The 26,672-nt window shown below is 36.0% G+C and overlaps 1 protein-coding gene across 1 annotated transcript; it reads right to left on the reverse strand.

Moving 5' to 3' along the window:
• Window positions 1-1,847: 1,847 nt before the first annotated feature.
• Window positions 1,848-26,464, reverse strand: CXXC4 (CXXC finger protein 4). The gene is made up of 2 exons (XM_081089482.1): window positions 25,243-26,464; window positions 1,848-6,084 (listed from the first exon to the last, which is right to left on the reverse strand). The coding sequence occupies exons 1-2, from the start codon at window positions 26,329-26,331 to the stop codon at window positions 6,040-6,042; spliced, it is 1,134 nt and encodes a 377-aa protein (XP_080945608.1). The 5' UTR covers window positions 26,332-26,464; the 3' UTR covers window positions 1,848-6,039.
• Between the last annotated feature and the right edge of the window lie 208 nt (window positions 26,465-26,672).

Here is a 26,672-nt window from a genome sequence, read left to right on the forward strand (position 1 = left end):
TTACAAGGTAATTTATGAAATGGTGAGAAAAGTTCCTGAACAATACAATGAATAAGAATTTCCAGTTCCATATGCTTTATGATAATTCAAAGATTAAATAGTACCATTTAAATATTATTTTTAACACCCCTTCAGTTTTTCTGAAGCCATATAATTTTAATTAGAAGATATTTTTTCAGAAAAATAATAGATCATAATTCAAACCAAGTAGTCTTCTAGCATCTTATTATTAAAGAAGTTACGTAATTTAGTCTTTTGTTAGAAATGCTTTGTATGTGTCCATTGGTTAGGGGGTGAGGACATGAGTGGAGGGCGGGGGGCAATGGGGCAATAAGGACACATATGTAATACCTTAATCAATAAAGCAAAATATTTAAATGCTTTGCATGTAGTTTATATATGATAAAAGCAGCTTTTAAAAATACTATTTTGAAAAAGAGATCTGTGCTTCCAATTTGTGAAATGACACCACCGCTAACCAAAATGATTTTTGTCATAAATAACATGTTGTAAACAAAGCGCAGACTTAGACTAAAAAACAATTTGGTTGATATTTCATTTTATTTAAGTACACTGAAAATAAGAAATATTGATTTAAATATTGGCCAAAAAATCTGAGTTGCAAAGGACACAAAGATAGATCTTAAGCCAAGATATTAGAATAAAGGATTAGAAACTAAATTTCCAAATAAGCAGAAATCTCCCATATTGCTATGCTACTTTTTTAGTGTAGGCAATTAAAATATTAAATTTGTGTGCATTATGTTTACCTAAAATCACATTTTCTCTCTATTAGAAAAGACAAAGAGTGGAATCGAGATGGAGAATAGCTTCTGCATAAAACATGCAAACAAAACCAGCTTCAACCAATGAACACCTTGACAAAATATATGACTCTGCAGAAAACCATACAAAATTATCTGGCTCAATGTCTAAATAAGTTATAGAACTGCCCTTTCCCGTTTTGGTTAATTTAATGTATTCTGAAGAATTACATATGAGCCTCCAACTATTTATATCCTTGAAATTTTCAGGTAAGAAATCATTATGTATGAAAATCCAGTTTCATATTATTGCAATATTGTTGTTTACACCAAGATATAATAAAAAGCATAGTGACTCACCTGAAAAAATGCTGAGAATCCAGGGTCTTTCATAATTCAAGTTACCTAATTCTTCTTTATCACCCTATGTAACCTATGTAATCCAACTCTATTGCCATGGCCAAGATATTTTATACTTGTGATATTATACTAATAGGACACATCTTGAAATTCATAGTTACAAAAATCTTCTAATGTGGTATTTTCTGTGGACATAAACTGAATTGTTTGAAGTCCCATGTTTGCAACAATATTAAAGATTTCCAAGATATAAAAAGGAATCCTACATTTCTTCTGGTTAGAGGAGAAATTGAAGAAAAAGAAAAGATCTTTGTTCTGAGAAGCAGTGAAATAAGGGCTAAGCACATTCACCACCAAATAAGCAGCGTTGGTGGACACAATATTCCATAGTAAAAAAGCTAGCAATAGCAATGTAATCTCAGAGAAGTGCTGGGAGTGGCTGAAGAATTCCGGCGTTGCACATTTCTGCTTCCAGGTACTATGAACAGGATTTTTCATTCACAAGAAATTCATGGGTTGCTTTCTCCTGGCATATGATGGAGAGGAAGGGAAAAAAGTTTGGATATATTTATTTTTTACTTTGATGGCCTATTAAAGCTTTCAACAAAAATATATCCTTTGGAAATGTGAAAACAATCATGTTCTTCTTTGTTCCCCCTTCTTTAAGTGTATGAGAAAGGCAAAATATATGAGGAAAAACAGAATGAACAAACTGGTATAGTTTATGAAAGATTTATATACAGTATTCATTTTGCTAACATAAGGGCAAACGTAGACTTATAAGCTTTTATATCATAAACAAAATTAGATTTTCAGGGTCATATGCTCATTACTGAAAAATCCCACAAATAAAAATTTGTTCATGGAAAAATAGAGATACTTTGAATACTAAAGTCCTTTATTCAACAACACATAAATTTCACAAAAAACAACTTTACTGGGCAAATTGAATGTGTTTTTTAAAGTTTTTTTTTTACAGTTTTGTACATGCCCTATAAGTAATTTTCTTTAATAAATACACTGTTTTCCAAAACTGCTTTTTTTTATAATTGCACAAGCATACATACACCTTACACAAATATCTGTTAGAAAATTTAATAGATAACTGCACAGTTCAGAATAGGAGAGCACTGTGAAATGAGTACATTTTGTGGTCCATTCCTGAAACTTCTCTGACTTCCTTGCGATTGTGAAAGTTGAACCCCTAACATAGTAGCTGTCTTCCATTCACCAGGAATACAGATCTCAGTGTGAAACTGCCAAATTTAATAAAAACAAAATCTGAAACATTTAGCTATTACATGAAAACCAACTGTTTGATATCCCTGTGATCAAAGACCCACTACGGTTTTTGCTGAACATATTTGACCCTAAATGGTGTGTTCATTTAACGGCTTTCCTTTTTTCATTATTTGATTACAGATACTATCAGCTTAAACACTTTCTATGCTTTAGGATTAATTGTACAATTTACATGTCAGGGGTTCTGAATAAAAGGAAGGGAATATCCTTTTTAGTGATTAGTTAATATTAATTCCTAGTCAGCCCACCATCTCTTGCTCCTTATAAATGTTTAGAAGAAGGAAGTTGTGTATTTGGAATTAAGCAACCAGGAGATGTCTTTACACACTCTTACAATGGAGGAAGACATTTTTTCTTCTCCCAAGCATGGATACATTTCTACTTTGTATATATGCCTCCCCTTGTACACAGACAGACAGAATTCATCACAAAGCCACTTTAGTCTGAAGGCCTGGAAAAGAAGGTTTACATTATGATGTTCTTGTGATGTTAGGGTGCTAAGTGACAGATGACAAGGAAATTGACACCCAGAGATTTTCCATGCTCCCCCAAAAATGCTAACAGAATATAGCATTTCCACATCTACACCGAGACAAAGCAAGACTTCTGTGTATGTAGATGGCTCTTACAAACTATTTTATTTGACTTAGCTGATAGGAAATTTTTAAGGTGTATTGATAGTCCACCCGATCTATATTCCATTTTTATATTTTAAATTTTCTTGGTGCTGAATATAAAACATACAGTGAGGAATTTTAAAAGTTGCCTTTCATTGGTATTTTAAAAATCATGAAAATGTAAACCTTTAAATCATTCCCTTAGGGTTATAATGATATGCTTTACAGCTCTTGGTACATAGACTTAGAGAAAGGAATTAGAGTGAGGCCGGAAGAGTAATATCCTTCTTCAACATCATCAACGAGAACTTTATATGCACTCTACATTATATAAATAGAGTTTTAGCAAAACCAAAGAAATGGGTAAGTGTAAAAGAACAATGTCAAGAATAAGAACATATAAGAAAATTAAAGAAAAGCTATACATTTCCATTTTAATAATCAACAGATTTTCTTTCATTAAAAAGTTGAATTGACATGTAAAACACCACATTTTACAATATACAGATTCATAAGTTCTTTAAGAAAACGAACAAACAAAAACACATCAAGACATGCAACACTAGCATGTATTTTAGACTCTTGGTACATTGCTATGAGATCTTTATATGTTACTGTATGCCTAATGCAGTCTGAAGGGAAAGAAGTTTGCTTCACTGCTGTAATAACAATCATCGTTTTCCAAAAAGCAAGGCAAGCTTCCCATTCAAGTGTGAAAGTTAGTTTTCACTTACTTGTAAAAATTATCAAATTGATTTTAAAAATAAGTAAAATAAAAAAGAACTAGAAATAATTCATATAGCTCTCTTCTCCCACAGCTGGAATAGAAATTCTATCTAGAAATCCTCAAAGGAATATATAGCAAGTGGAAAGTGATCTCAAAACTAATATACAGCATGTTTTAGTTTGTGATTATTTAATTCTGTTCTCTAAACATGGATAGGTGCAACAGATAATAAAATTTCCTCTAAAAGGCTTTTGGACCATAATTGTGGACCTTGCATTCATATTTCAGGCAAGTTAAAGCACACTTTAACATTGGCATTTGTCAGCACCTTATCCATCCCTCCCTCCAGAATTCTTATGGTGAATGCTCCTTCCATGTTTTTTAAAATCTCCTCTCTTCTATTACTTCCAATTCAAAACTAGAACTAGCCTTTTAAAATTATTCATCTGCTAGGCTTTCTAAAGTTTTGCAGTCTTTTTCATCACCCTTTCTCTTCCCAAGTTATTTTCTTCGCATGATACATTTTGCCAACATTTTTCAAAAGGCTGAAATAAGTGGATAAAAAAACAAAAAATGACAGTAACATGGCAACTTTGATTCTCTATGTGTTTTTGCTAAACTCTATTTTATTGCTGAAGTTGAACAATCTCTGACAAAAGAAAGAAAGAAAAAAGAAAGAAAGAAAGAAAGAAAGAAAGAAAGAGGGAGGGAGGGAGGGAGGGAGGGAGGGAGGAAGGAAAGAAGGAAGGAAGGAAGGAAGGAAGGAAGGAAGGAAGGAAGGAAGGAAGGAAGGAACTTCTTAGGTATTATGTCATCACAAATAATAATTGTCCTACTGGGACAGCCTTAGGAGCCCCAACTTCCATAAGCAAACCAAATTCTACGTGAAAAGGTAGCCCGGGTCCTATGAAACATACTCCTTTGTGTTTAGGGGTTGTTTACATTTATGGAATTCTCTGGAACCACAGCATCCTTGATGACAAGAATGGGAATGGGAGCAATGGAACATTCCACTGAGGGCCTAGGGGAAGGCCACTGGTCCAAATAGGAGGCTATGAGAAAGGAAGATAACAAAAGATTAAAAAAACCTCACTTTTATGAATGTGTTTAATTCTTTTTTACTTAAAAATATACCTAGCCATGTCTCAAGGCAGAAGCTTTGATATGTTCAAAATGTAAAACAAAACTACCCATTTAATATCATACATGGAGTTAAAACATGTGGATACATTTTATTAAGTGTTTATTTTTCCTACCAAAAAAAAATAAAAATAAGGCAAAAAATAAACAAACAAAAAATACAGCCCCTGCTGCGCTAGTAAAAAACTCAGTCATGGACTTCTCCCCCTACGATATGATACTTTATTCTGTATCCTAGAAAACACTGTTTTAAAAAAATTTATACAACTGATTCTGCATGTTCCAACTACTCAGAGTACTCCGCCTTACAGTGCAACCCAAGACAAGTCAACTACACTAAGTATTTGGGAGGTATACCCTTCTGTACAGCTCGTTTGTAAGCAATGCAAGTGCATAACCACTACTCTAATATAGTGCTCAAAAGATTAATTGAAACTTTCATCACATCTTCCCTCCTATAACAATACAACTGCAGGTAATTGCCGGATGCATCATAATCTTTTCTTCTTGTGAAACTTGGCATCGAGTCTCTACTGAAAGATGCATGGCAAAACATGCCACCGCTGTTGCTGCTTCTAGAAACAACTGGCAAAAAATATTTAAAGCTAAAATTTATTGCTCCAGATTTAACTCGCAGAACCATACTGTTGTGTACAAACTGTTAATCTCCATAGATGCTCAGACGTGATTGTCTCCTTGTGTCTAGACACACAAAATACAAGCTGCTATCTGTACAGTTTACAGTACTGAAACACATATATTTGAAAATGAAGTATAGATATGTACTTTGCAAAGATACATGATTTTACAGCAGGGGTTTACCCAAACTTATTTTTTACAGCCACTTTCAAAATAGACAACAACTTCACTAGTATAGCTAAATTACATCAAAGAATCAGTGTATCCAAAGTAAATAGACTGGCCAATTCCCCGAGCTCCCAGATTATTTTGATATGTCTTTTTTTTTTCTTTTCTTTTCCTCTTTTTTTTTTTTTGAAGAAACCCCTATACATAAAATGAAAATAATATCTGGATATTTTCTTCAGTGGTGGACTAAGCAGTTCCTTAAAACAAGACATTAGTTTGCCCTTCACTTCCAAATGCCTTGAAAATAAGATAGACTACTGCTTTAAAAGAACCATCGGAATGCTTCGGCGCTGGGAACAGGTGTTCTCTATAAAAAAAGAGCAAGAAGACAAGTTAAGCTTACTTTCTATGCCAATATAAGATTAGAATTTTCTCCTTTATTCTTCAGCAATAGCTTTAGTCAGTAAGGTACAACATAATGACTTGTATATTTCAACATTTAATAAAAAATAGATGGTCAATCTTAGAACACTACAAAAATTAGAATATTGAATTTAATGCTAACTTACTAAATATAATGATTAAAACTCATTGGTCTAAAAATAGAAGAAACAAAGTGTAGAACAGGGATAGCTATTAGAATGAATGGGATGGTTCATGCCATTAATAATAGGACCAGCTAGCAAGTGTCCTTAAAATCTGTACCTGCTACATACACATGCACCCTCTGTAAGACCAATGTTTAGAACTCATTAAGTAATTTATTTTTTGTTCTGGAGAACTTCTTTTAACAATAAACATTACATAAATATTACTTCTATCACTTAACAACTATTAATGCTAAATATTCCTACAGATAATCTAATCAGAACTAGACTGACAAAATATATCACTATTTTAAAGTAAGTCTGCATATTCAATAAATTAATATCATCTATATGAAACAAACTTATACTAACAATGATTGCCAATGGACCATAACTACCCTTTTGTACCATAAAAATACTACCATATTCCAAAGGAATAATAAACTAACACCAAAAGTTTGAGCAACTGTTTCAACAAAAAGCTAATAGTTACAATGGGTTTTTTTATTCAATCGTAGTTAAACTGTTGAATTTTCCTCTATATATTAACATTATAACAATCCATCATACCACACTCTTTTTTATAAAAGAGAATCCCATAGGTACATAGTGAAGGTGCATAAGAAACAAGCTAAGAGTAAATTTTCTCATAAGGGCAAATGAGAGTTAATTTTATTCCTTCCTAAACTAGTCCAACCAGACTGTGTAGACTATAAGATGGCTGCTGAGGACACATAAGTAAATTAATTGTATGTTGACTGTTATAAAAATATTGAGTTAGTATAGAACATGTACACACACACACACGCACACACACCTTATAGAGTGTTAACATACAGTGTTAATAATATTTGAATTTCGTATTTCAGAAAATACATAAAAATTCCTAACACAAATACTTTTTGATAACTGGTTAGCTTTTATTTACTTTCTCACACATGCCTTATTCGATTGATACAGTCCTGTAGTAATGTCATCTAAAAATAAAATTAATAATTTATCAAGATGTTAACTGAAATCTAAATATATAAAATAGCAAAGGACCTAAATAGACACCTTTCAAAAGAGGACATTCAGAAAGCCAAGAGACATATGAAAACATGCTCAAAGTCACTAATCATCCGAGAGATGCAAATCAAAACAACAATGAGGTACCATTTCACACCTGTCAGACTGGCTATCATCAACAAATCAACAAACGACAAGTGCTGGAGAGGTTGTGGAGAAAAAGGAACACTTGTGCACTGCTGGTGGGAATGCAGACTGGTGCAGCCACTATGGAAGAAAGTATGGAGTTTCCTCAAAAAACTACAAATGGAACTCCCATTTTACCCTGTGAACCCACTTCTAGGAATATATCCCAGGAAACCAGAAACACCAATCAGAAAGGATATATGCACCCCTATGTTCATAGCAGCACAATTCACCATAGCTAAGATCTGGAAACAGCCTAAGTGCCCATCAGTAGATGAATGGATTAGAAAACTGTGGTACATCTACACGATGGAATACTATGCTGCTGTAAAAAGGAAGGAACTCTTACCATTTGCAACAGCATGGATGGAACTGGAGAGCATTATGCTAAGTGAAATAAGCCAGTCAATGAAGGAAAAATACCACATGATCTCACTCATTCATGGATAATAGAGACCATTATAAACTTTTGAACAGTAATAGATACAGAGGCAGAGCTGCCTCAAACAGATGGTCAAAATGCAGCGGGAAGGCTGGGGAAAGTTGGGGGGCAGGAGGGAGGGGGTAAGAGAGCAACCGAAAGACTTGTATGCATGCATATTTGCATAACCAATGGACATGGGATGCTGGGGGGTGGGGGAGGCCAGGGGATAGTCAAGGGCGGGGGAAAAAAAAAGACACATATGTAATACCCTTTGTAATACTTTAAGCAAAAAAAAAAAAAGTACAAGATCAAAAATAAATAAATAAATAAATAAATATATAAAATAATCATTTTGGAAAGTAAAACTGTTTTCACTACCTGTACTTAAAATATTTTTTTATAAACTGTCCTCATAGCCAACACAATAAAGGTCAACATGAATGTGGTAAGAACAAACTAATAGTATCTCATCTCAATTTGCATATAGGTATATATATATATATATATATATATATATATATATATACCAAAATATTTAACTTGTGAAGTTTTTTCTGCAAGCACAAACTAAAAGGTCGTTGCTCCCACAAAAATGCTACTTATCTTACTAATCTTTTACTCCCCACTCCTTATGGTTTCATCTGTTTCCTTCTCTTCAGGTCACTGTGCGTACCTGGAGCCCTATTCGTTGCTTGGTTTTTGAGAAAAAAACCTGTTTACTGCTTTCTACGGTTAACTTTTGAATGATAAATGTAATAATGATAAATGCTCCTACATGCACTTAATCATTATTAAAGGAACTATGAATAAGAAACAATATATTCATTCTAATATTTATGCTTCACACACACACACACACACACATGCACAATAAATGCAAACTTAGTTTGTAACAGATGCTAACTTGCTGCCTGATGCCAACTAAGAATAAATTTTATTTATGTATGCATACTTATATAAATGTAGTCATTTTTAACAAGTTAGATCCAAGCATATCCATGCAATTACAGATTCACATATGAAAAATAAAACATGTGCATTTATATTCTCATATATTCACATTTACATGTATAGTATATGACATAGAGATGCCAAATTTACTCTCAGATGCCAACTGGAAACAAGATTGTAAATATATGCTTATATAATTTTGTATCTTGATAAACATATGTTTATGAAGATAAACAAAAAAAATACATGGAATACATTTTTTAATGAGATGAACTCCTTATGTCTTAGATATTTTAAACTTTCTTTCCAGCTCTTTGCTCTGCCTGTGACCCTTTCCACTACTCACTGTTATTTATAATATTTTTAAAAAGACAGCTTTATGAAATGCCACTTGGGCTGAAAGGTCAATGTTGTGAGAAAAAAGATAAGCACTTCTCAATGCTTGTTGGCATTAGATAATGCAATGAGAGAAGCAGATAGCTGGTTTTCTATACTAACAAGATCTGTCACAAAACAGCTCTGTGATGTGGGCATAGTACTGGGCATACGTTGAAACCAGCATATATCTCTACATAAGGATATGGACAACCCACTGCCCCAGGGAAAGGAAGAAGGTAAGCAGGGAAACATCTCTTAAAAAATATTTCTCTCTTATATTAATATCTTTGATTGAGGTCATAAAGCCTAAAAAATGAGTGGGTGGGCACCATTTAGAACAAATTTTCAAGGCATTCACCAGAAACTTGAAGTGATATTTCTCTAACAGCTTTACCAATAAAAAGTAACAAAGCTCCTTAGTGTCCCATAGGCCGCAAACCACAGGATGCAGAGCCAGTCTCCTGCCCAAATTCTATTGGGCTCATTGGAAATTTATGTTAGGCCTGGACTGAGTTCTTTTCAGGATGGGTGAAGCAACACTGTAATATATTAGATTAACATCAGGCAACATCTTGGGTTAAATTACAGGTTTCTGATTGTACTAATTTGGGGATATATCTTCTCTAATTTTGTCAGCGGATGAGGTCGTCTTTATCAGAGGGCTTCCATTTTAAATGGGTGGGAGCTCTGGGGACCAATGTGGGGGATTATGCACCCCGACCAGCTAGCTACCTTTGGGTTATATAAATTCAAGAGTCCCAGCTGGGGAATCACACTCTTGATGAGATTACAGTGACTTTCTGGATCTCAGTGATGCTTGCAGGAAATCGTTATCCTGAGTGACAGGAAAGCCAGATTCCCCAGGAAGAGAAGGGGGCGGGAGGTAAAGAATAGAATTGAGTTGATGGGCATTGTTCAAGGCAGCCTTCACTGCTCATGCAGGTGCAAACACTGACGAACAGCAGTCTTGCTCCCAGGAGGCCTGGGGAGCAGTCTGCAGCCCCCCTTTCTCTTTCCGGTTCTGCTGTAAAGCATCGTGTTCCAGAGAATTCATCCCTATATGAGCCAGATATGAAATGACCTTCAAGCTTAAGTGAATGCCTTCTGTTTCCCTCCTAAATTACCTTAAAAAGCCAGCACATTTCTTTGAATAGAAGAAAGATATAATCCAAGTCCAAGCACATTTTACATTTACTTTTATATTTTTTAAAAAAGAGAATACATATCCATGTCCCTGGAAGAAATGTAACTCGGCTTGATTTTCATCAAATCAGCAATGAAGAAATAATTAAATGGCATAAAATAAATAAGATTCCCAAAAGCTGGCACTTTAACGATTAAGCATGTTTCTTTTTTTATTGGTGTCTGCTAAGCAGTCACGGGGACTATGGTATCTTCTGGCTGATCAGGGCTTTACATTCTCTTGTTAAAAATATATCAAGCTTAATAAAAACTTACCTCCTAAAAAGTGAATTTGGAGTATCTACAACTTTGTATATATGAACTATATTGGATTGACTATTCCTATCTAGATACAATATGTAAAATGTAGCAGTATTCTGGACACAATAAAATGCATTATTTTTAATAGAGCTAGACATGAGTTTTCAAAAAGCAGCTCAATGTTAAAATTTACTTCAGAATGCATGTTATAAATTGAGATAATAATTATGACATTAGCAAATTCTGTAACTACAGTTAAATATATCTTTATATTTACTCATACACTTCGAAATCCAAAAGTCTCAATGATTTGCCTATGCCTTCAGAATTCTACTGTGAAACAGGATGACTCTAATGCAGTAATTTCCACATGGAAGTCAGTATTTTAAAGTACCAATATTCTTACACTAATTAAAGAATAATTTCCTCCAATCCCATTTTTATTAATAAAAGAAATATGTCAATCAATAATTTTCTGATTCCCATATATAATGATGCTTATCTAACCAAAAGCAAAGACATTTGAAACTGTACTTAGCCAATGCAGACTCTTGTAAACTATTTTGAAATATTGTTCTCACTATGAGAAGTTCCACTATAAGTTTTTAAACTCTTGGACATCCAAGGCCTTGGAATTGGAAACACCCGCTGCATTTGATTTGCCTCTTCATGCTAGAATTTGAAAATCTTAACGAACCACTGAATGTGGCAATAAAACGTATCTGAATCAATATGACAAAAGATAATAGTAAGTCCTATTGCTTGCTTTTAGATATTTGATTATATTTGCTTCAAACTTTTGGATTTTTTAGATGAACAAAAAGAAAAGAATCCTTGGTGGTAGGGAAAAAATACATTTTTCATTATTTAATTCACAATGATGCTAAAATATCAAGTTATTTAGGTTAACCATTTTACTGACAAAATTTCAAAACCTACCTGGCTAAATGGAAAACTATATATATATATAAAATGAATGTGAATACACACACACATGCATATGAATACAAATCTTTGGATAATTAATTGGTCTAAAATGATACCTAGCAAATGTTAGAGATGCCCCAAAATGGTTTTAGCAGAAATATTTTCCCAGATCCTATTTATAAATAGCATATTTAAAAATCATAATCCAGCAACTATAACAGAATAATTAGCAAGCACAGATAGAGCATAGGTAAGTATGAGAGACAATTTATGATAGATGATAAACTCACAGTGCAGTAATTTACTATTATATTCAAAAGCAACTTTATATTTTAATAATACCTTACTTTAAAAATATGTGGGTTGATGTATGTATACACTGTTTTCACTTTTAAAATTATATCTAACTTACTTTCTCCTTCCTTTCTGCTGTAATATATATGTAATATACATATATTATATATATACATAATATATATACATAATAACTGATATATATATCAGTAATATACATATATTATATATATACATAATATATATATACATAATAACTGATATATATATATATATCAGTTCAACTTTTCTCATAATTAAGATTCACTTCGCATATAAGATGTATAAGACTGGTATACTCACAGCTTATTTTGGCCATTTTCCATATGTAAACTAAAAAACACCTATCAATATTACCAGTACTGTAATGGGGATGTTAGACCCCTCTTTAAAAGGAGGAAAGCACCAAATAAGTAACTGGATAATTTTATGACCCAATTATAGGGGGCCTTAAATATGATTGATTTCCAAATTGACAGCTGTGGCCAGGGTTCCTCTGATTCATGATGGAAAACTGGAGATGGCTTTTTCATTAGCATCAATTCTCTGTGGGCTGTGGCTCCTGCTACTCCTCCTGCCTTGGGACTAACTCTTCCTCCCCATCCTTGAGGAACACTGCCCCCCTGCCACGGCGATGGCATGACTTTAGACTAAGGTAGCAGGACTTTAGAAGGTAAGCCAGGCTAACTTTGATAAATGGAAAGATGAATTTACACATTACGTTGTACAGGTACTAAGTCAAGTCAATGTGACAGGAGAGCTGGTTAGGGAAACAACTGTCCAAAGGGAATTTGTGGATGGGGTAGGAATGAGTCAGCAGAAAGGAAAGTAACAGCTTAATTAACATCATGATTCATACTCATCAACAAGTGACCAGGAAAGGCATTTACTTTTGGCCCTAGTATCAAACGTAACTACTTTATTTAGGCAAGTCTCTTGATTACTGCAAATATAATTATATTTCAATTAATTTTGGTAAAAACACTCCAAACCACATCATTCCAAGAAATAAGTACATTTACTGTATTAAAGTAGGTAGTTTAGTGATTAAAATGTTCTTGGACTTACAAAAACAAAAATATAATAGAATGGTACCTGCAAAAAAGGAATTTATTTCAATGACCCACAAATTAAAAAGGCGTTTCTGAAAAATTATTTAAAATTTTTTTGACCTTATGTATAAGAGGGAGTGTGAAAGGAAATTAAAAGTAAAATTGAGATTTAAAGAGCAAAATTTAGGCTAATGAAATCCATACTATACTGTCAAGGATGATTAAAAATATCTAAAGTTAATTTCATCTGTATCTGTTTATATGTCATTTATGAATATACATAAATATAGATGGTTATATTATAAATAAATCAGGACCTAGCTGGTTTGACTCAGTGGATAGAGCCTGTGGACTGAGGGGTCCCATGTTTGATTCCAGTCAAGGGCACATGTCTGGGTTGTGGGCTCGACCCTCAGTGGGGATCGTGCAGGAGGCAGCCGACCAATAATTCTCTCTCATTGTTGATGTTTCTATCTCTCTCTCCCTCTCCTTTCCTCTCTGAAATCAATAAAATGTATTAAATAAATAAATACATCTTAATACACACACACACACACACACACACACACACACTGCTCAGACACAAGTTAAATAAATATATCTCCTCTCAAAGTCTCCCTATTAATTCCTGTTTAATACAACAATACGTTTAGGTAAGATCACTGAAAATCAGCTATTGAAAAACAAAAACATTCTTTTCATGAGCACGTTGTTGAATAATTTCGAAATATTTTGGTTAATTCTGAAGCAGGCAGTGAACTTTCCTGTTTTTTATTGAAGAGAAAAAGAAAGATTCCTATAAAATGTGAGGAAATAGGAGGGGACTTAAAAAATTTTACGTGCCCTAACCAGTGTGGCTCAGTTTGTTGGAGTGTTGTCCCCTACACCAAAAGTTGGGCCAGTTCGATCCTGGTCAGGGCACATACTCAGGTTGCAGGTTTGATTCCAGGTCTGGGCTTGTGTGGGAGACAACCAATAGATGTTTCTCTCTCTTCTCTCTCTCTCTCTCTCTCTCTCTCTCTCTCTCTCTCTCTCCTCTCTCTCTCTCTCTCTCAAAAAAAAATCAATTAAAATATTAAGAAGTGATTTTTAAAAACTATGATTTGGACAACCTCTAACTTATATTCAAGTAAAACACAATATTTAGACCTAGCCTCTATAAGAACCATTCAGATTATTGGGCTTCACTTTGATTATTATAGATCTGAGCATTTTTAAAATATTCATTTTTCTATATTATCTAACAAGTGGACATAGGTTTAATTGAAATGTTCTCTTAAGGTAAGCTCTGTAACATTTGGATACAGCCAATGAACTTCATTTGGTCCAGAATCTTCTATGACAAAAACCCAAATACTGAGATAGACCCAGCCTAGAAACCAAAGCATGTTTCATGTCCATGAATTAGAAGAATTTAGAGAAAATTTCAAACATTTCAGAAAAAAATGTATGCAGTTATGACTATACTTCTGAAAATAATATGTAGCTTTTGAAGTATTTCTTCTTTAAAAGTTTTTTTTTAATAACTGCAATTGCTATCTGAATAAATTAGTCAAATTTACAACCACTCTGACTTTTTGGTCTCTCTCCTTAATATTCTTTTGAAATAATAAAAGTAAAACGTATACAGTCAACAATTATTAGAATTTAATTTTATCGTTATTATGCATTACTTAGCTCTTTAGAAACATATTTTGGGTAATCTGCCTCCTTAAGAGGATGTGCACTCCTAAGCATTGTCCACTACCATGACATCAGCAAGACTCAAGTACTTAGATTCAAATTTCTCCTCAGGGAATTTGCATGAACTACTTTTTCTGTAAGTATCATGTTCTCCATCTTTGTGCAGACACAGTCACTTCCACATAAACCAGGAAAGTAAATGAATAAGCCTAACTTTGTTTTGAGCATGGGATTTATAAGATATCGTGATTACTATTCTTTTGTCATTTTTTTCTGGAGTCTTTTCTATAGGTGCAATTCTGTATTTTTCAGGAAGTTCTCCTTACAATCATTTAAAAGTTATACTACTTTTGAACAATTAGTTGCTGATGGATGCTTGGGTAGCCTTAGTCTCCCTAAATGCCATCATTAATTTTGAGTTTCCTATCTTGGCCATTCTATGTTTCTAGTTGCAGGCTTGAAAGAATTACTCTTAAAATAAAATTCAAAGAAAAAAGCACTAGTTTCTCTGAAACTATCCCCCCCCACACACACACACACACACACTTTGGTAAATAAAAACAATGCTAAATGATTCTAGTGGGTCTATACCCAGACTCATGGCATCTTTCCAAATATTGTGATACATTAACCATTTCCACTAATTTTTTATTTAAATCAGACACAAGAAAATGAACTGAACCATAATAATCCCTCCTGCCACAGGTTCTTACTGATTTCCCTTTAATCAGTAACACTCTGGTCTGCCTACCCACCCACCATTTCTCCATCCTCCCTCCCTCTCTTTTTTTCCCTTTATTCCTTTACTTCTCTCTTTCAATATGGCTCTTTCTCTTATTCAAGTCAAACAAGGGTTTCCAGTATTCTGTAAAATACGTTTGAAATAACAAGTCATTCTGTAGATTCTCAGTATGTTCAAATGTTTAAGGCAAGTATTCTTTTTTTCTTATTCCTAAAAAAATCTGGAATACTACATACCCACATGATGCAGCCAAGTAGGGATCATAGGTAGCAGTTTGTATTTCTTATCTGAGTCTGGGGAAGAACTAAGCCAGGGATGAATCAAGAAATCCCAAGATTTTTTAAATAGGTGTGAGACGCTGCCAATTTTTTTAAAATTCAATTTTATCATTTTTAGTGTGTCCATATCTTGGACTGAGAATTAAGATCGTAAATATCTTGGATGAAATAAGATACAGAGTTAGGAAATTTACATGGTTATTGATAAAAAACAGTACATGTGTTTGTGTGTTTTTATCCACAACACTTACATCTTTTAGAAATTAACAGTCCCTACCTAAGGATTTGTTAAATTGAATTGATCAATGGCTTACCACATGCTTAGTAACATGCCATCCTATATAATAAAGAGCTAATATGCTAATTAGACCTGAAGGCAGGTCTTCTGGAACAACCTTCTGGAATGACCAGTGGGCGGGGGGCCAGGCCCGGGGCTGTGAGGGCGGAGCCCCTTGCACAAATTTCATGCATCAGGCCTCTAGTGTATTCATAAATATACAGAAAAGGTACAGACCTGCTTAGGCACAGTAAAGACACACTATTTATAGAAACACATTTAAATGTTACTCATTATCTTGTGAACATTGTTCCATTCACAAATATAATTTCTCTCCTCACTACAGACTTGTTTGATAGTGTTGTTGCTGTCACTAAACTAGTGTTTTCCAAACGCTTTTGACTGCAACCAACAGTTAGAAATACATTTGACATAGCAGCCTAGCACATGCATGCACACACATTTACGGATACATACATAACTGAAACAGAAGTTTAGCAATATGTACTCTTACTATATGTGACACACTCATATTTTCTGTCCTGCTCTATTCTAGTCTACTTTACAAAAATCCTGGTGGTAAACAACACACACTGGTTTCATGGACCACTAATGTGCTGTCACCTGGAATTTGAAAAACACAGCTCCATGCCATATAAATAACATACTTATGTGAAAAGAATCACCGTGAGGAAAATCCAAAACCACTCCACTTCATAATGAATTTAACTCTCTATATAGCAGCCTAATATAAAATATCCAATATGCATTTCCATCGGGATGGAAAAGCCAGTGTTCTCTATTTTTTTTCCATGAATAAAAATTAGAGCGAACAAAGTATTTAATGTTTACTAGGAGTTTCTACATCTCCTCACTTCTCATCCATCTACAGACAACTGAGAATTTTATCTCTTTTCCTTATTCTTGACTACATTAAAACCATCACTGATCTCCTTTAACCTTATTATAAACAAGAACATTTCCCATAGATAGGCCTTTCCCCAATAGGCATTCTTCTGCCACTGATTTACCATCGCTCAGAACCAGCATTTCCACACAATTAAATGTACATAGTCTATTCTTTTAGAAATGTATTTCATCTCTTTTCACTATGTAAAGTTTTGGAGAAAATATATCTTCTTTGGAACTCGCCAGATTTGCTGAAATACACAGAAATGCCCATGACTCTTCCTGATCTATAAATACACAGGCCTTTCTCTTGTCATCCTACTTGATCTCTCTTCTTTTGACATTATCAATCATCCAGGTTGTTTTTAAGTCCTTGAGCAAGAAACAGCACTTTCAGCACAGTTTTCCCCATAGTACGGCACTTTCTTCACTTTCCCAAAAGTGTCTTTGGAAATATTAATTTAGATATTTAGATGCAGATGAGATCTAAAAGAGATCCAACTTTTTCACCCATATTGGACGTATTCTACTTTAGCTACACTTTAGAACTATTCTACTAAATGTTTTAAAGGCATAAGTGAAAATAATGTCAGCCATAGCACAAACTGTTTTCCTTGTCTCTAACTCAGCTGCCATGCCACTGAACATGAACCTCGGCTATGACTCCTAAACCAAATGAACTGAGAAAGTCATGGAAATCTTCCTTGTTTTTACAGTTTCCATTTTCAGCAAAACTTCTGTATCTTATCTCGACAACGTTCCTTCTAAATATATACCGCATTGCTTCCTGGCTTGAATATTCCTTTCTCTTTTGTTTTTAATGCTGTCTTGGTTGGTATTCCAAATCTTTTTAGGGCTTATCACAAATTTCTCCTAGAAAACCACCAGCCTTTTTTTATTATTGCCCACTAACTTACTTCATTTTATAACTATTCTCTTATTAAAAAGAAAAAAGAAAGCTCTACATTGTCACTTCATTCACTTATCTCAAAATGTATGTCTACCTGTTCTATTCCCCCTACATACATACTTATCTTCCAAAACAAAAGTAACTCTACACTATTCCAGTATTTGTTAAATATGTTCTCCAACTAGAGCTCATGATAAGCATTTAACCAATTTTTCCTTACAATGATTTTCTTAAACTCACTGATTCACATTTAGAATAATCCTTTGTGTTTGTCCAGATAGAGAAAATAATAGCCAAATGAAGGTACTGAGTTAATAAAGTGACACACACACACACACACACACACACACACACACACACAGATAATCTGCTAATTAATGGTGGTGGTGTGCCTTTGGTAGAGAAAGAGGAGGCACTAACTTGTCTAAATTGGCTCACCACATCTACTGACTACCTTGGGTAATTTGAAGTTTTCCTGGTCATTTGACAGACATAAGAACAGGAAAACTTGTTTACTGAGTTTATCTCTTTCCAAGTGAAATCCAATCAGATCTTTGGTAAACTGAATGATTAAGACAAAGGTTCAGAAAATGCAATACTCTACCTGAGCTTTAATGTCTACCTGCTCTAAGTAACATGTTATTGCACTGATTTATTTCTAAATATAATTGTTTTATACTCTATTTTTACTGATGACTTTAAAATAGGAATAATAAATTGCATAGCTTCTTTCAGTATGCAAAGATCACAACCTTTATGCAATATTAAAAAGATATAAGGTACACTGATATTATTAGCCCCATTTTACAGATGAGTAAATAAAGTCAGAGAAGTTTGCTGATGTATATAACATTTGTTCAAGTGGTAATTTACTTTATACTAGTGGCTCTTCCCACAACCTATCATAAATGTGGTCAAAAGTAAATAAAAATATACTTTTTAATTATCCTATATAATAAAGAGCTAATGTGCTAATTAGAGCAAATAGTAGAACGACTGTCCAGATGACCTTCCAGACAAAGCCAGGGCTGCGAGGGCCGAGCCCCTTGCGTGAATTTCATGCATCGGGCCTCTAGTAAATAAATAAAAATCCAAGACACCAGTAGAATATTTTATGATAATTTATATTTTGTATATATCAGCCAAAGAAATACATCGGTAGTATTGGTTTTTTAATAAGTAATTGTTTGCTTTGCCGTTTTCTTTTAAGTGAAAAAATGTAATGTGAAATCGGTGGGTTAGATATTAAGAAACAGAAAAACCCCAAAAATCTTAAGGCTCCTTCTCATATCTGGCTATGAATATTATGCTCTTAAAATAAATTAAGAGAAAGCCCTGAAGTTTCACAGAGGAAAAAATATTTCTCATAATGTTTTAGAGTAGAAGTTAACAAGCCTGCTGGGATCCTTTTAGCCCCTGCAGAGCTAAGTCTTCAACATTATTAAATGGCTGTCGCCTCTGAAGTATGGTGCAACATAACTCAATAAACAACAGAAAACATATGATGCCGAATGCAGGGAGGCTTTTCGATTACCCTGCAGAATAATTCAATTTCAGGACAGGTGTTTGCATGTGATGGAACAAGATATGACTGAAGGATAAAACCATTCGTGTGCCCCTCCCCCAAGATTCTGAACCGCCTAAGGATCATAGCATAATGTTAGATGAAAAAGGATGTTAAGGATGAGCAGAACCACCACTGCACAACTGAAGGAACCATACTACACATACACTCATCCTCAAAATTTCCCCTGATTACAAAAAAAAAAAACTTCTGAAAACAAGGGTTGTTTTTTTTTTGGTAAAAAAATGATATATTCTGGAATGCTGTGCTTCCCCAGCTGGTCTTCTCATATTCTAATGAGTGACTGAACATCACACTTGTAACAATGGAAGACTTTGCCATTCTTTTGGGTCAAATTTTGCCTTTTAAAAGCCAATCAAAAAATAAGAGGAAAGCTAAAAGAGAAGTCATCCTTTCTCCAATTTGTATGTTTACATGGGACTTTTAACAAACCATGAATTTAACTTATTAATTTAATTCAATCATTTTATTTGCTGTATGACGTATAATGAGATTTAGCATTTTGTATAATCTGAGTAAAAATAAATGTCAGAAATGGAAGCAGATCTACTCTTGTGAAATTTATTGAATAGCAGGACATTTTGTATTCTTAAAATATGAATTGTCTTCTGATAAAAGTGAACTACATATTCAGACTATCTGACCTATTGAGGTTGAACTGTAAAGTTCTAAGAGGACCAATTATTTCAGAACAGTTTACGAAACACTGCGACTTGTTTCTGGGGAATACTCAAATGGTTTTATGTTTTACTTCTGTAACCATAACGAATATTCTACCAGTGTTTCCAGGGTCACCCTAACATGCATCTCCAAACTGGTAAACCACAGCAAACATGGATGAAATACCCGTTCTTTTGGACACTTTTCAATATTTAGTCTTACAGACTATTTTTATTAATTGTCCAGTCTGTAAGTCTGGCTATACAGAACTTTTAACTTTTCACCCAGGAAAACAGTTGGCTAAGACTAAGCAAAATATGCAGCAATACAGTAATCTACTCATAAAAATCAAGAAACTTTTATTTCCCTCATCTTAAGCTACAATTTCCATTCTTATTTAAAACATCCAAATGTTTTTATCTGATTAAAGTCTACAGTTTGTTGTTGTTTATTGTTCTGATTGGCTTTCTGATTGTATTTTGTCTGGTGATGACTAAATTTCAAACGTTCTTAAAGGATCATTTAAAAATGAATTTTAAGTGCTTTTATTTTACTATTCTTAATTAACATTCAAAATATTGCTTATAATTTACATGATATTTGGATAGGTGGAGGTATTTTCATTTAGCAATTATCAAAAATGTATGGTTCTTTAAAAACAACGTTTACTACCTTATATTAAACCTGGTGATGGGAAGAGAATTTCATTGAAGTTGTATTACAGTCATACCTTGGCTACAACTATATTTATTTTGTTACTTTAGTCCAAGCTAACCTTTTCTGTGCTTTTTTTCTTATCCTATATGAAATTCAGTGTCTTATTTCTGTATTACATTCTAGTGTTACTATACTATTATTTTGTTTAAATATATTGAAAAGTTTCCCTTTCCCTTTGATAGTTATATATTTGCATTTTGAGATTAAAGCACAAATTTATATTTTCATACAGGTATGTTTTTGATTCTTTAAACTGAACAGTGAAACCTCCTTTATAAATTATGATCTAAATGACAAATGACTAGATGTTTCAACTTAAGATATAAAACATTTGTATTTTACCTATAAAAATGTTTAAGTCACCAAACTTCAAAAACTTATGGCCTGTTCAATTATCAACTCTTTTATTATTTAACTACACAGACTCTGAGTGTGAGTGACACACTTCTTTTACTATGATCATCAGATGAATTTCTCCAGGAGGTAAGTGCCATCTTCCTGTTCAAACTGCAGACAATGCTTGGTCCAGAATTTTCCAATTGCCATTTATGTGGTTGGGGCTCTTAAAACATAGCCGACATACGAAATGTGTCCTACCCACCCCCCCCCCCCACACACACACACACAAAAAAACACTCTCAGTTATCAAGTTGGGGGCAATATCTGGATGTTTTCCACCAAACCCCTTAGAAGTTCAACCTAACTTATGGAAAGTTATTGTTGGCCTGTACATTCAGCAGATAAATTTTAAAGAGAAATAAGAAGGAGAATGGAATTGTCCTTTTTTCTGACTGTCCCGTTCCCCAGTCTCTTCATTCTAATGTGTCCCTTTCAAATCCCTCCACCAACACAAGGGAAGCCTGGGTAGTGAGTGTGTGTGTAACTCACAGCAGAGGCAGGAGTGGGGGCAGGGAAATCTCCTGAGGCCTTGCTTACTAATGTAATTCCATAAATCAGCTAATGGGAGAGAAACCAGATCTGTGTGGTCTCTAATGCTGTCCCACAGAGATCAATCATGTCACCTGAACAATGTTCAGGGCCGAGGAGGCTGGGGCTGCCCATGGGACAGTTTTATCCCTTGAGCTATACATATCAGGTTGGGATATTTTTAAAAAGTTAGTGTCAGAAACAGAACTGCTATGAATACAAAAACTGAAAGATTACCCTTGTATGACACAAAGTGCTATTATGCAACTTATCATAATATAAAATCACGTTTCTTAAAGTATCTGGGACTATGGATCATTTAGGAACCAAGTTTTTAACATGTTTTGTCACATAAGGGGGATACCGCATTTGTAATAACTGCTTTAAATAATTAATGATGGGTGATTTTTAAATATAGTAACCGACTAAATGAATGGTGTTATGTGCAAATATATAGTGCACAATATCATAGAAAAATTAAATTAGTCTTGTGTGCATTGTTATCATATGAAATATATTAAGGGGGTGATTTAATAGGCCTATTTCTGAGGCATTAGGATGCTCTTAACATGAGACTAGGCAGAAAATGTGGAAATAAATAAAGCAGTTTTGAAAAGAATGCTAGGTGGGAGGCTTTAAAAAATGTGGGCAAGAGTCCTAAAACAACCATGTGAGTGTATCTTCATTTCAGTCTACTCACCCAGAAAATCTGAGTATGTCTCCAATCTTTGGGATGAGAATAAGTCAAATATAAGAATTGCACAGGAGGTTTGAAGGGATAAATAAGAATATAAGTAATGATTAGATCCACATATTTATTGGAGTCCGTAATTGAAAGCCAACAAATAGTAACTACTGAACTTACTCCTGAAATCCACAGGTAGCATCCATAATAAACCCCCAAATCACCATTCTCAGCTAGGGTGTCTATCCAATCTCTAAAACATCTCCACAGATGATGAGAACTTACAGGGCGCAAATGAAAGAGGGAAGCAGGCCAGTAGGAGGACTCTGGACCAACCCACAACCACTGCTGCAGCTTTGGTTCAGCCATGTGAGCCCTGCCGCTCTGACATGTGGCCAGCTGGTTTCCTCGAACCCTAACTCTGTGGTTACACATGTGTTTAAAGCACTCATGCCACCATTGCTTTTTATTAATGACCTAGATAGAATCTTAGTCAAGTAAACAAACACACCCAAAACCTCACAACTTCTTTTTCTTTCTTTTTGACAAAGAACATTTCACTAATAATCTTAGCCTTGAGCCATGACCCATTCTCTGGTGGGATGAGTAGTATATAGTTAGGAGAACTTCTTCAGAGTTCTACAAAGAGAGAAATGTGTTTCCCCTCCCACTCGCACCCCACCTTCTGAAGAGCAACAGAACTTTTAAGCACTTGGATTTTAAAAAATAAGAAAAAGCAATACTATCGAATAATATGTGTTTGAAATGCCTAAGGTATCACAAGATTGTGAGAAAGCTATCAAAAGGAAATTTATGAAATGTGTTTAGACGGATAAATCAGCATAGAAACTAGTACAGAAAACCTATTGGAACTCACATTAAGCTCCTTCAGAGTGGTTATTTACTAATTGAACCAGAATTATTCATTGGTCCTATGAATTACATACCCTAAATCGGTATGTAGGCAGCACCATGTAGGGTCTAGCTAAAGACAAGGCCTACTAGCAACACCAAATCTATAATTCTAGACACTATCACAATTCAAAAGGAAAAATAAAAGACAGGTAATAGTTATCAACCAGGTATTCACAGGAAATTTCAGGATGAACTGAATTTTCATTTCCCATGGGCCTTGGAAACCTAGAGAAGTTACAATAAATTGATCTAGAAAAGAGAACTAAAAAGCTAAAAACTAATTTTTGCGGCCTAAGAAAAGACATGGAGCTGCATTTTAATCATTGTAATTATCTTTGCTAGCAGAGTTGCCAAATAACATGTAATAAACTGCTCTGGAGTAAAGTCAAACTTTCAACAAAGAGATGAGTACTCATATAAAGAGGAATATATACAACATTTTGATGGAACCGATCACAATCAATAATGCTATCAATATATACTGATTATTTTTGGAATCCCAAAGTATTTTTTGCTTTACTTTATAGTAATAATTTTTTGTTGAAAAAGCTGTACCTTATTTGTGTTCAAACTGCAACAAAGATCTCCAAATCTTATCTTTTATTCTCTTAAGACCAGTCCTTTGTGGATAATACTCCTTTAAGCAGTGTTCACAATTTTTTAAAAGAACATGTAGGTGCCCTTCTGATGATAACTTGTGAGAGCCACTATCACCCTACAAACCAGCCCACAGAATACTCCCAAATGCTAAATCTACCACCTGTGGTCTCATATTCATCTGATCATCTGGCCATCTACTCTGTGAAATTTATCAAGAATCCAATTATGATTATTTGCCCACATTTCTTTGCTAAAAACACTACCAAAACCATTTACCTGTGGTTTCCCATTTCCACTCTTTTTGTTTGGTCAAGTTACCATTGATATGCTTCCACCAAACACATCAATCTTTGTATTTAACATAATTAAAAGTCTAATTTAACATTTTTAGTGATCATCAGTTCATTGTCTCTTGTAAGGACATATAGGAAAAGGAAACTGTTATAGACCACATAAGGTATCAGCCAAAACTGTGCTTGTGTATAAAACAATTCTGTGACCACAAAATGGTTACTTTGTCCAATGCAGAGCCCAAAGCATGTATCTTTTGGTAACTGAGTTCTTTCTGAAACTATGTAAAACAATTCTTAAATAAAATTAGGATCACTTGTATTAATGAACTAATTGTATTCTTTTATTCTAAATCAACATCTCTTTAAAAACTGCAGGTGGCATTCAACTTTCCATACTATTTCTGATTTCTCAAAAAAAAAAAAAAATACTAGATCTGCAGAAAATAAAATGCGAAACATGTTGAAGAGAAAAACTATTCTGGAAGCAGGTAGAAAATCCCCTTTAGAATCCAAGTATTTCAGCTTCCATGATTCGCGTGTGTGTGTGTGTGTGTGTGTGTGTGTGTGTGTGTTTCAATGGGCACATAGGCTTGTGTGCCACAAACTGGGTCCTCACTGTTATAATTGGGCCACTAGTAAGCCTCTCTTAGCCAATAAAAGTATATAGAATGTGATGTGTCCAATCCTCTGGGCTGAGATGCTTTCAAAAATAATTAGAAGGGGAGGGGGTATGTTAACCACCAAGGAAAATGTTTTACCATCCTGAATGTGAAACTTCTGATTTTTCAAACCAATTACATTAGGTTTCCCCCAGAGATAAAAAGGAGGGACGCCCTTCCCATCTGGAGGGCGGTTCCACAGGAAGTGCAGCTGGGGAGGCGGCAGAGACGCTGTGCCCTCCGCACACCACCTACAATGGCATCTCACAGCCTGAACGAAGCTTCGGGAAAGGGGTACTGCATCTTGAAGCCAGACAAGAAGCCCTGAAGGGGAGAGGAGAGGGGAGAAAGGAGAGAGGGGGGTAGACTGGGAAACAAGAAATCATCTCCTCTGACCTCTAGCGAAGTGCCAGGTTTTTTCTTTAGCTCTTCACATTTTCTAAATTTGCAGATCTGGTGTCCCGTTTTGCGGTTCCTGCAACTGCTGCAGACGCCACAGTTGATGAGCCTCTTGCAGGGCACGCAGACCCCACACCTTTTCCTCTTCTTCTTGGCCGGGTTGGCTCCGCCAGCTCCCCCCGAGGAGGACGAGGAGGAGGAGGAGTGATTCTGCGGGCAGTCTGCCAGATTGGCAATTTGAAACGCACTGTCTGTGACGGCTGCTGAGGCTGCTGCGGGGGAGTGAAGGGCTGTCATGACGATGACCCCTGGAGGTAATGAGATGCCCCCTAAAGCCGGGATGGCGGAAAAAGTCCCCACGCGCTCGGGGAGATTCATTATCTCTGCTTCAGCAGCGCCGCATTTGAGCTTGTTCATGCATTCCCCCGCCAAAGGTCTGCAGTGTTCGGGGGATAAGGTGGAGAGGAAATTAGTATTTGCCATTTGCAACGACGGCTCTGGCGGGCAGCCAGCCTTCCCCAGCCTCTGGGAGTCGTTCCGGTGGTGCATGCCGGTCCTGCCGCCGCCGCCGCCGCCGCCGCCGCCGCCTCCGCCGCCGCCGCCGCCGCCGCCGCCGCCACCACCGCCGCCGCCGCCGCCGGCGGGGAGGATCGCCGAGGAGGAGGCGGAGGAGGAGGCGGCGGCGGAGGAGGATTTCCTGCCGCCCCCGCCCCCCCCGCCGCCGCCCCCGCCGCCCCCGCCCCCGCCGCCGCCCCCGCCCCCGCCGCTGCCCCAGAGCATGGCGGTGGCGGCGGCGGCGGTGGCCGCGTTGTCGCAGTTCCAGGGGGACATGCCGATGCGCGCGGCGGCCGCGGCGGCGGCGGCGCTGCTGGGGAAGATGGGGGTGGTGATGCGCGCGATCTTGGCCGCCTGCGGGAAGGCGCCCCCGTTGGTCTTGTAGAAGGAGGTGGCGAAGGAGCGGTAGCGCTCCATCTCCGAGTTGTAATCCACAAGGCTGTTCAGGGCCCCCTCGGGCAGGTGGCTCTCCTTGGGCAAGCCCGGGGCCTCCGGGCTCGGCCCGGGCTCCACGCAGACATTGGTGTTCATGGTGCAGGGGGGGAAGAAGGGGTGCAGGGTGGAAGTGGGGACCGCCTGGTCCGACACCGGGGTGGGAAAGGGGGAGAGGTGAGGGGGAGGGAAGGGGGTGATGGTGGTGTCGGGGTGGGGGTCGAGGCGGGAGGGGAAGGCGGGTCCGGGTGGGGAGAGCAAGGTGAGGACTGCTTTATTCCTCTCTGGGGCGCATTTCCACAGACGGTGAATTCCCAGGCAGCGTCTTCCTTTGCATTATCCTCCAACTGTTACAACTAAAATAAAGAAAGTCATTCCAACGAGCTGCACGAGGAAAAAGATTAAAAATAAATAAACAGCCTCCCTCACTATTCCGCCAC

This window comes from Myotis nattereri (assembly GCF_964212035.1).
Source record: "Myotis nattereri genome assembly, chromosome: 1".
In the NCBI taxonomy this organism is placed as follows: Eukaryota; Metazoa; Chordata; class Mammalia; order Chiroptera; family Vespertilionidae; genus Myotis; species Myotis nattereri.

Bases quoted from the DNA above. Each gene is read 5' to 3' on its own strand.
- CXXC4 (XM_081089482.1), bottom strand. From the start codon at position 26,331: ATGAACACCAATGTCTGCGTGGAGCCCGGGCCGAGCCCGGAGGCCCCG. The intron at 6,085-25,242 runs GTCAGAGGAGAT...CTTTTTTTATAG, and splicing joins AACCTGGCACTTCGCTAGAG to AGAACACCTGTTCCCAGCGC.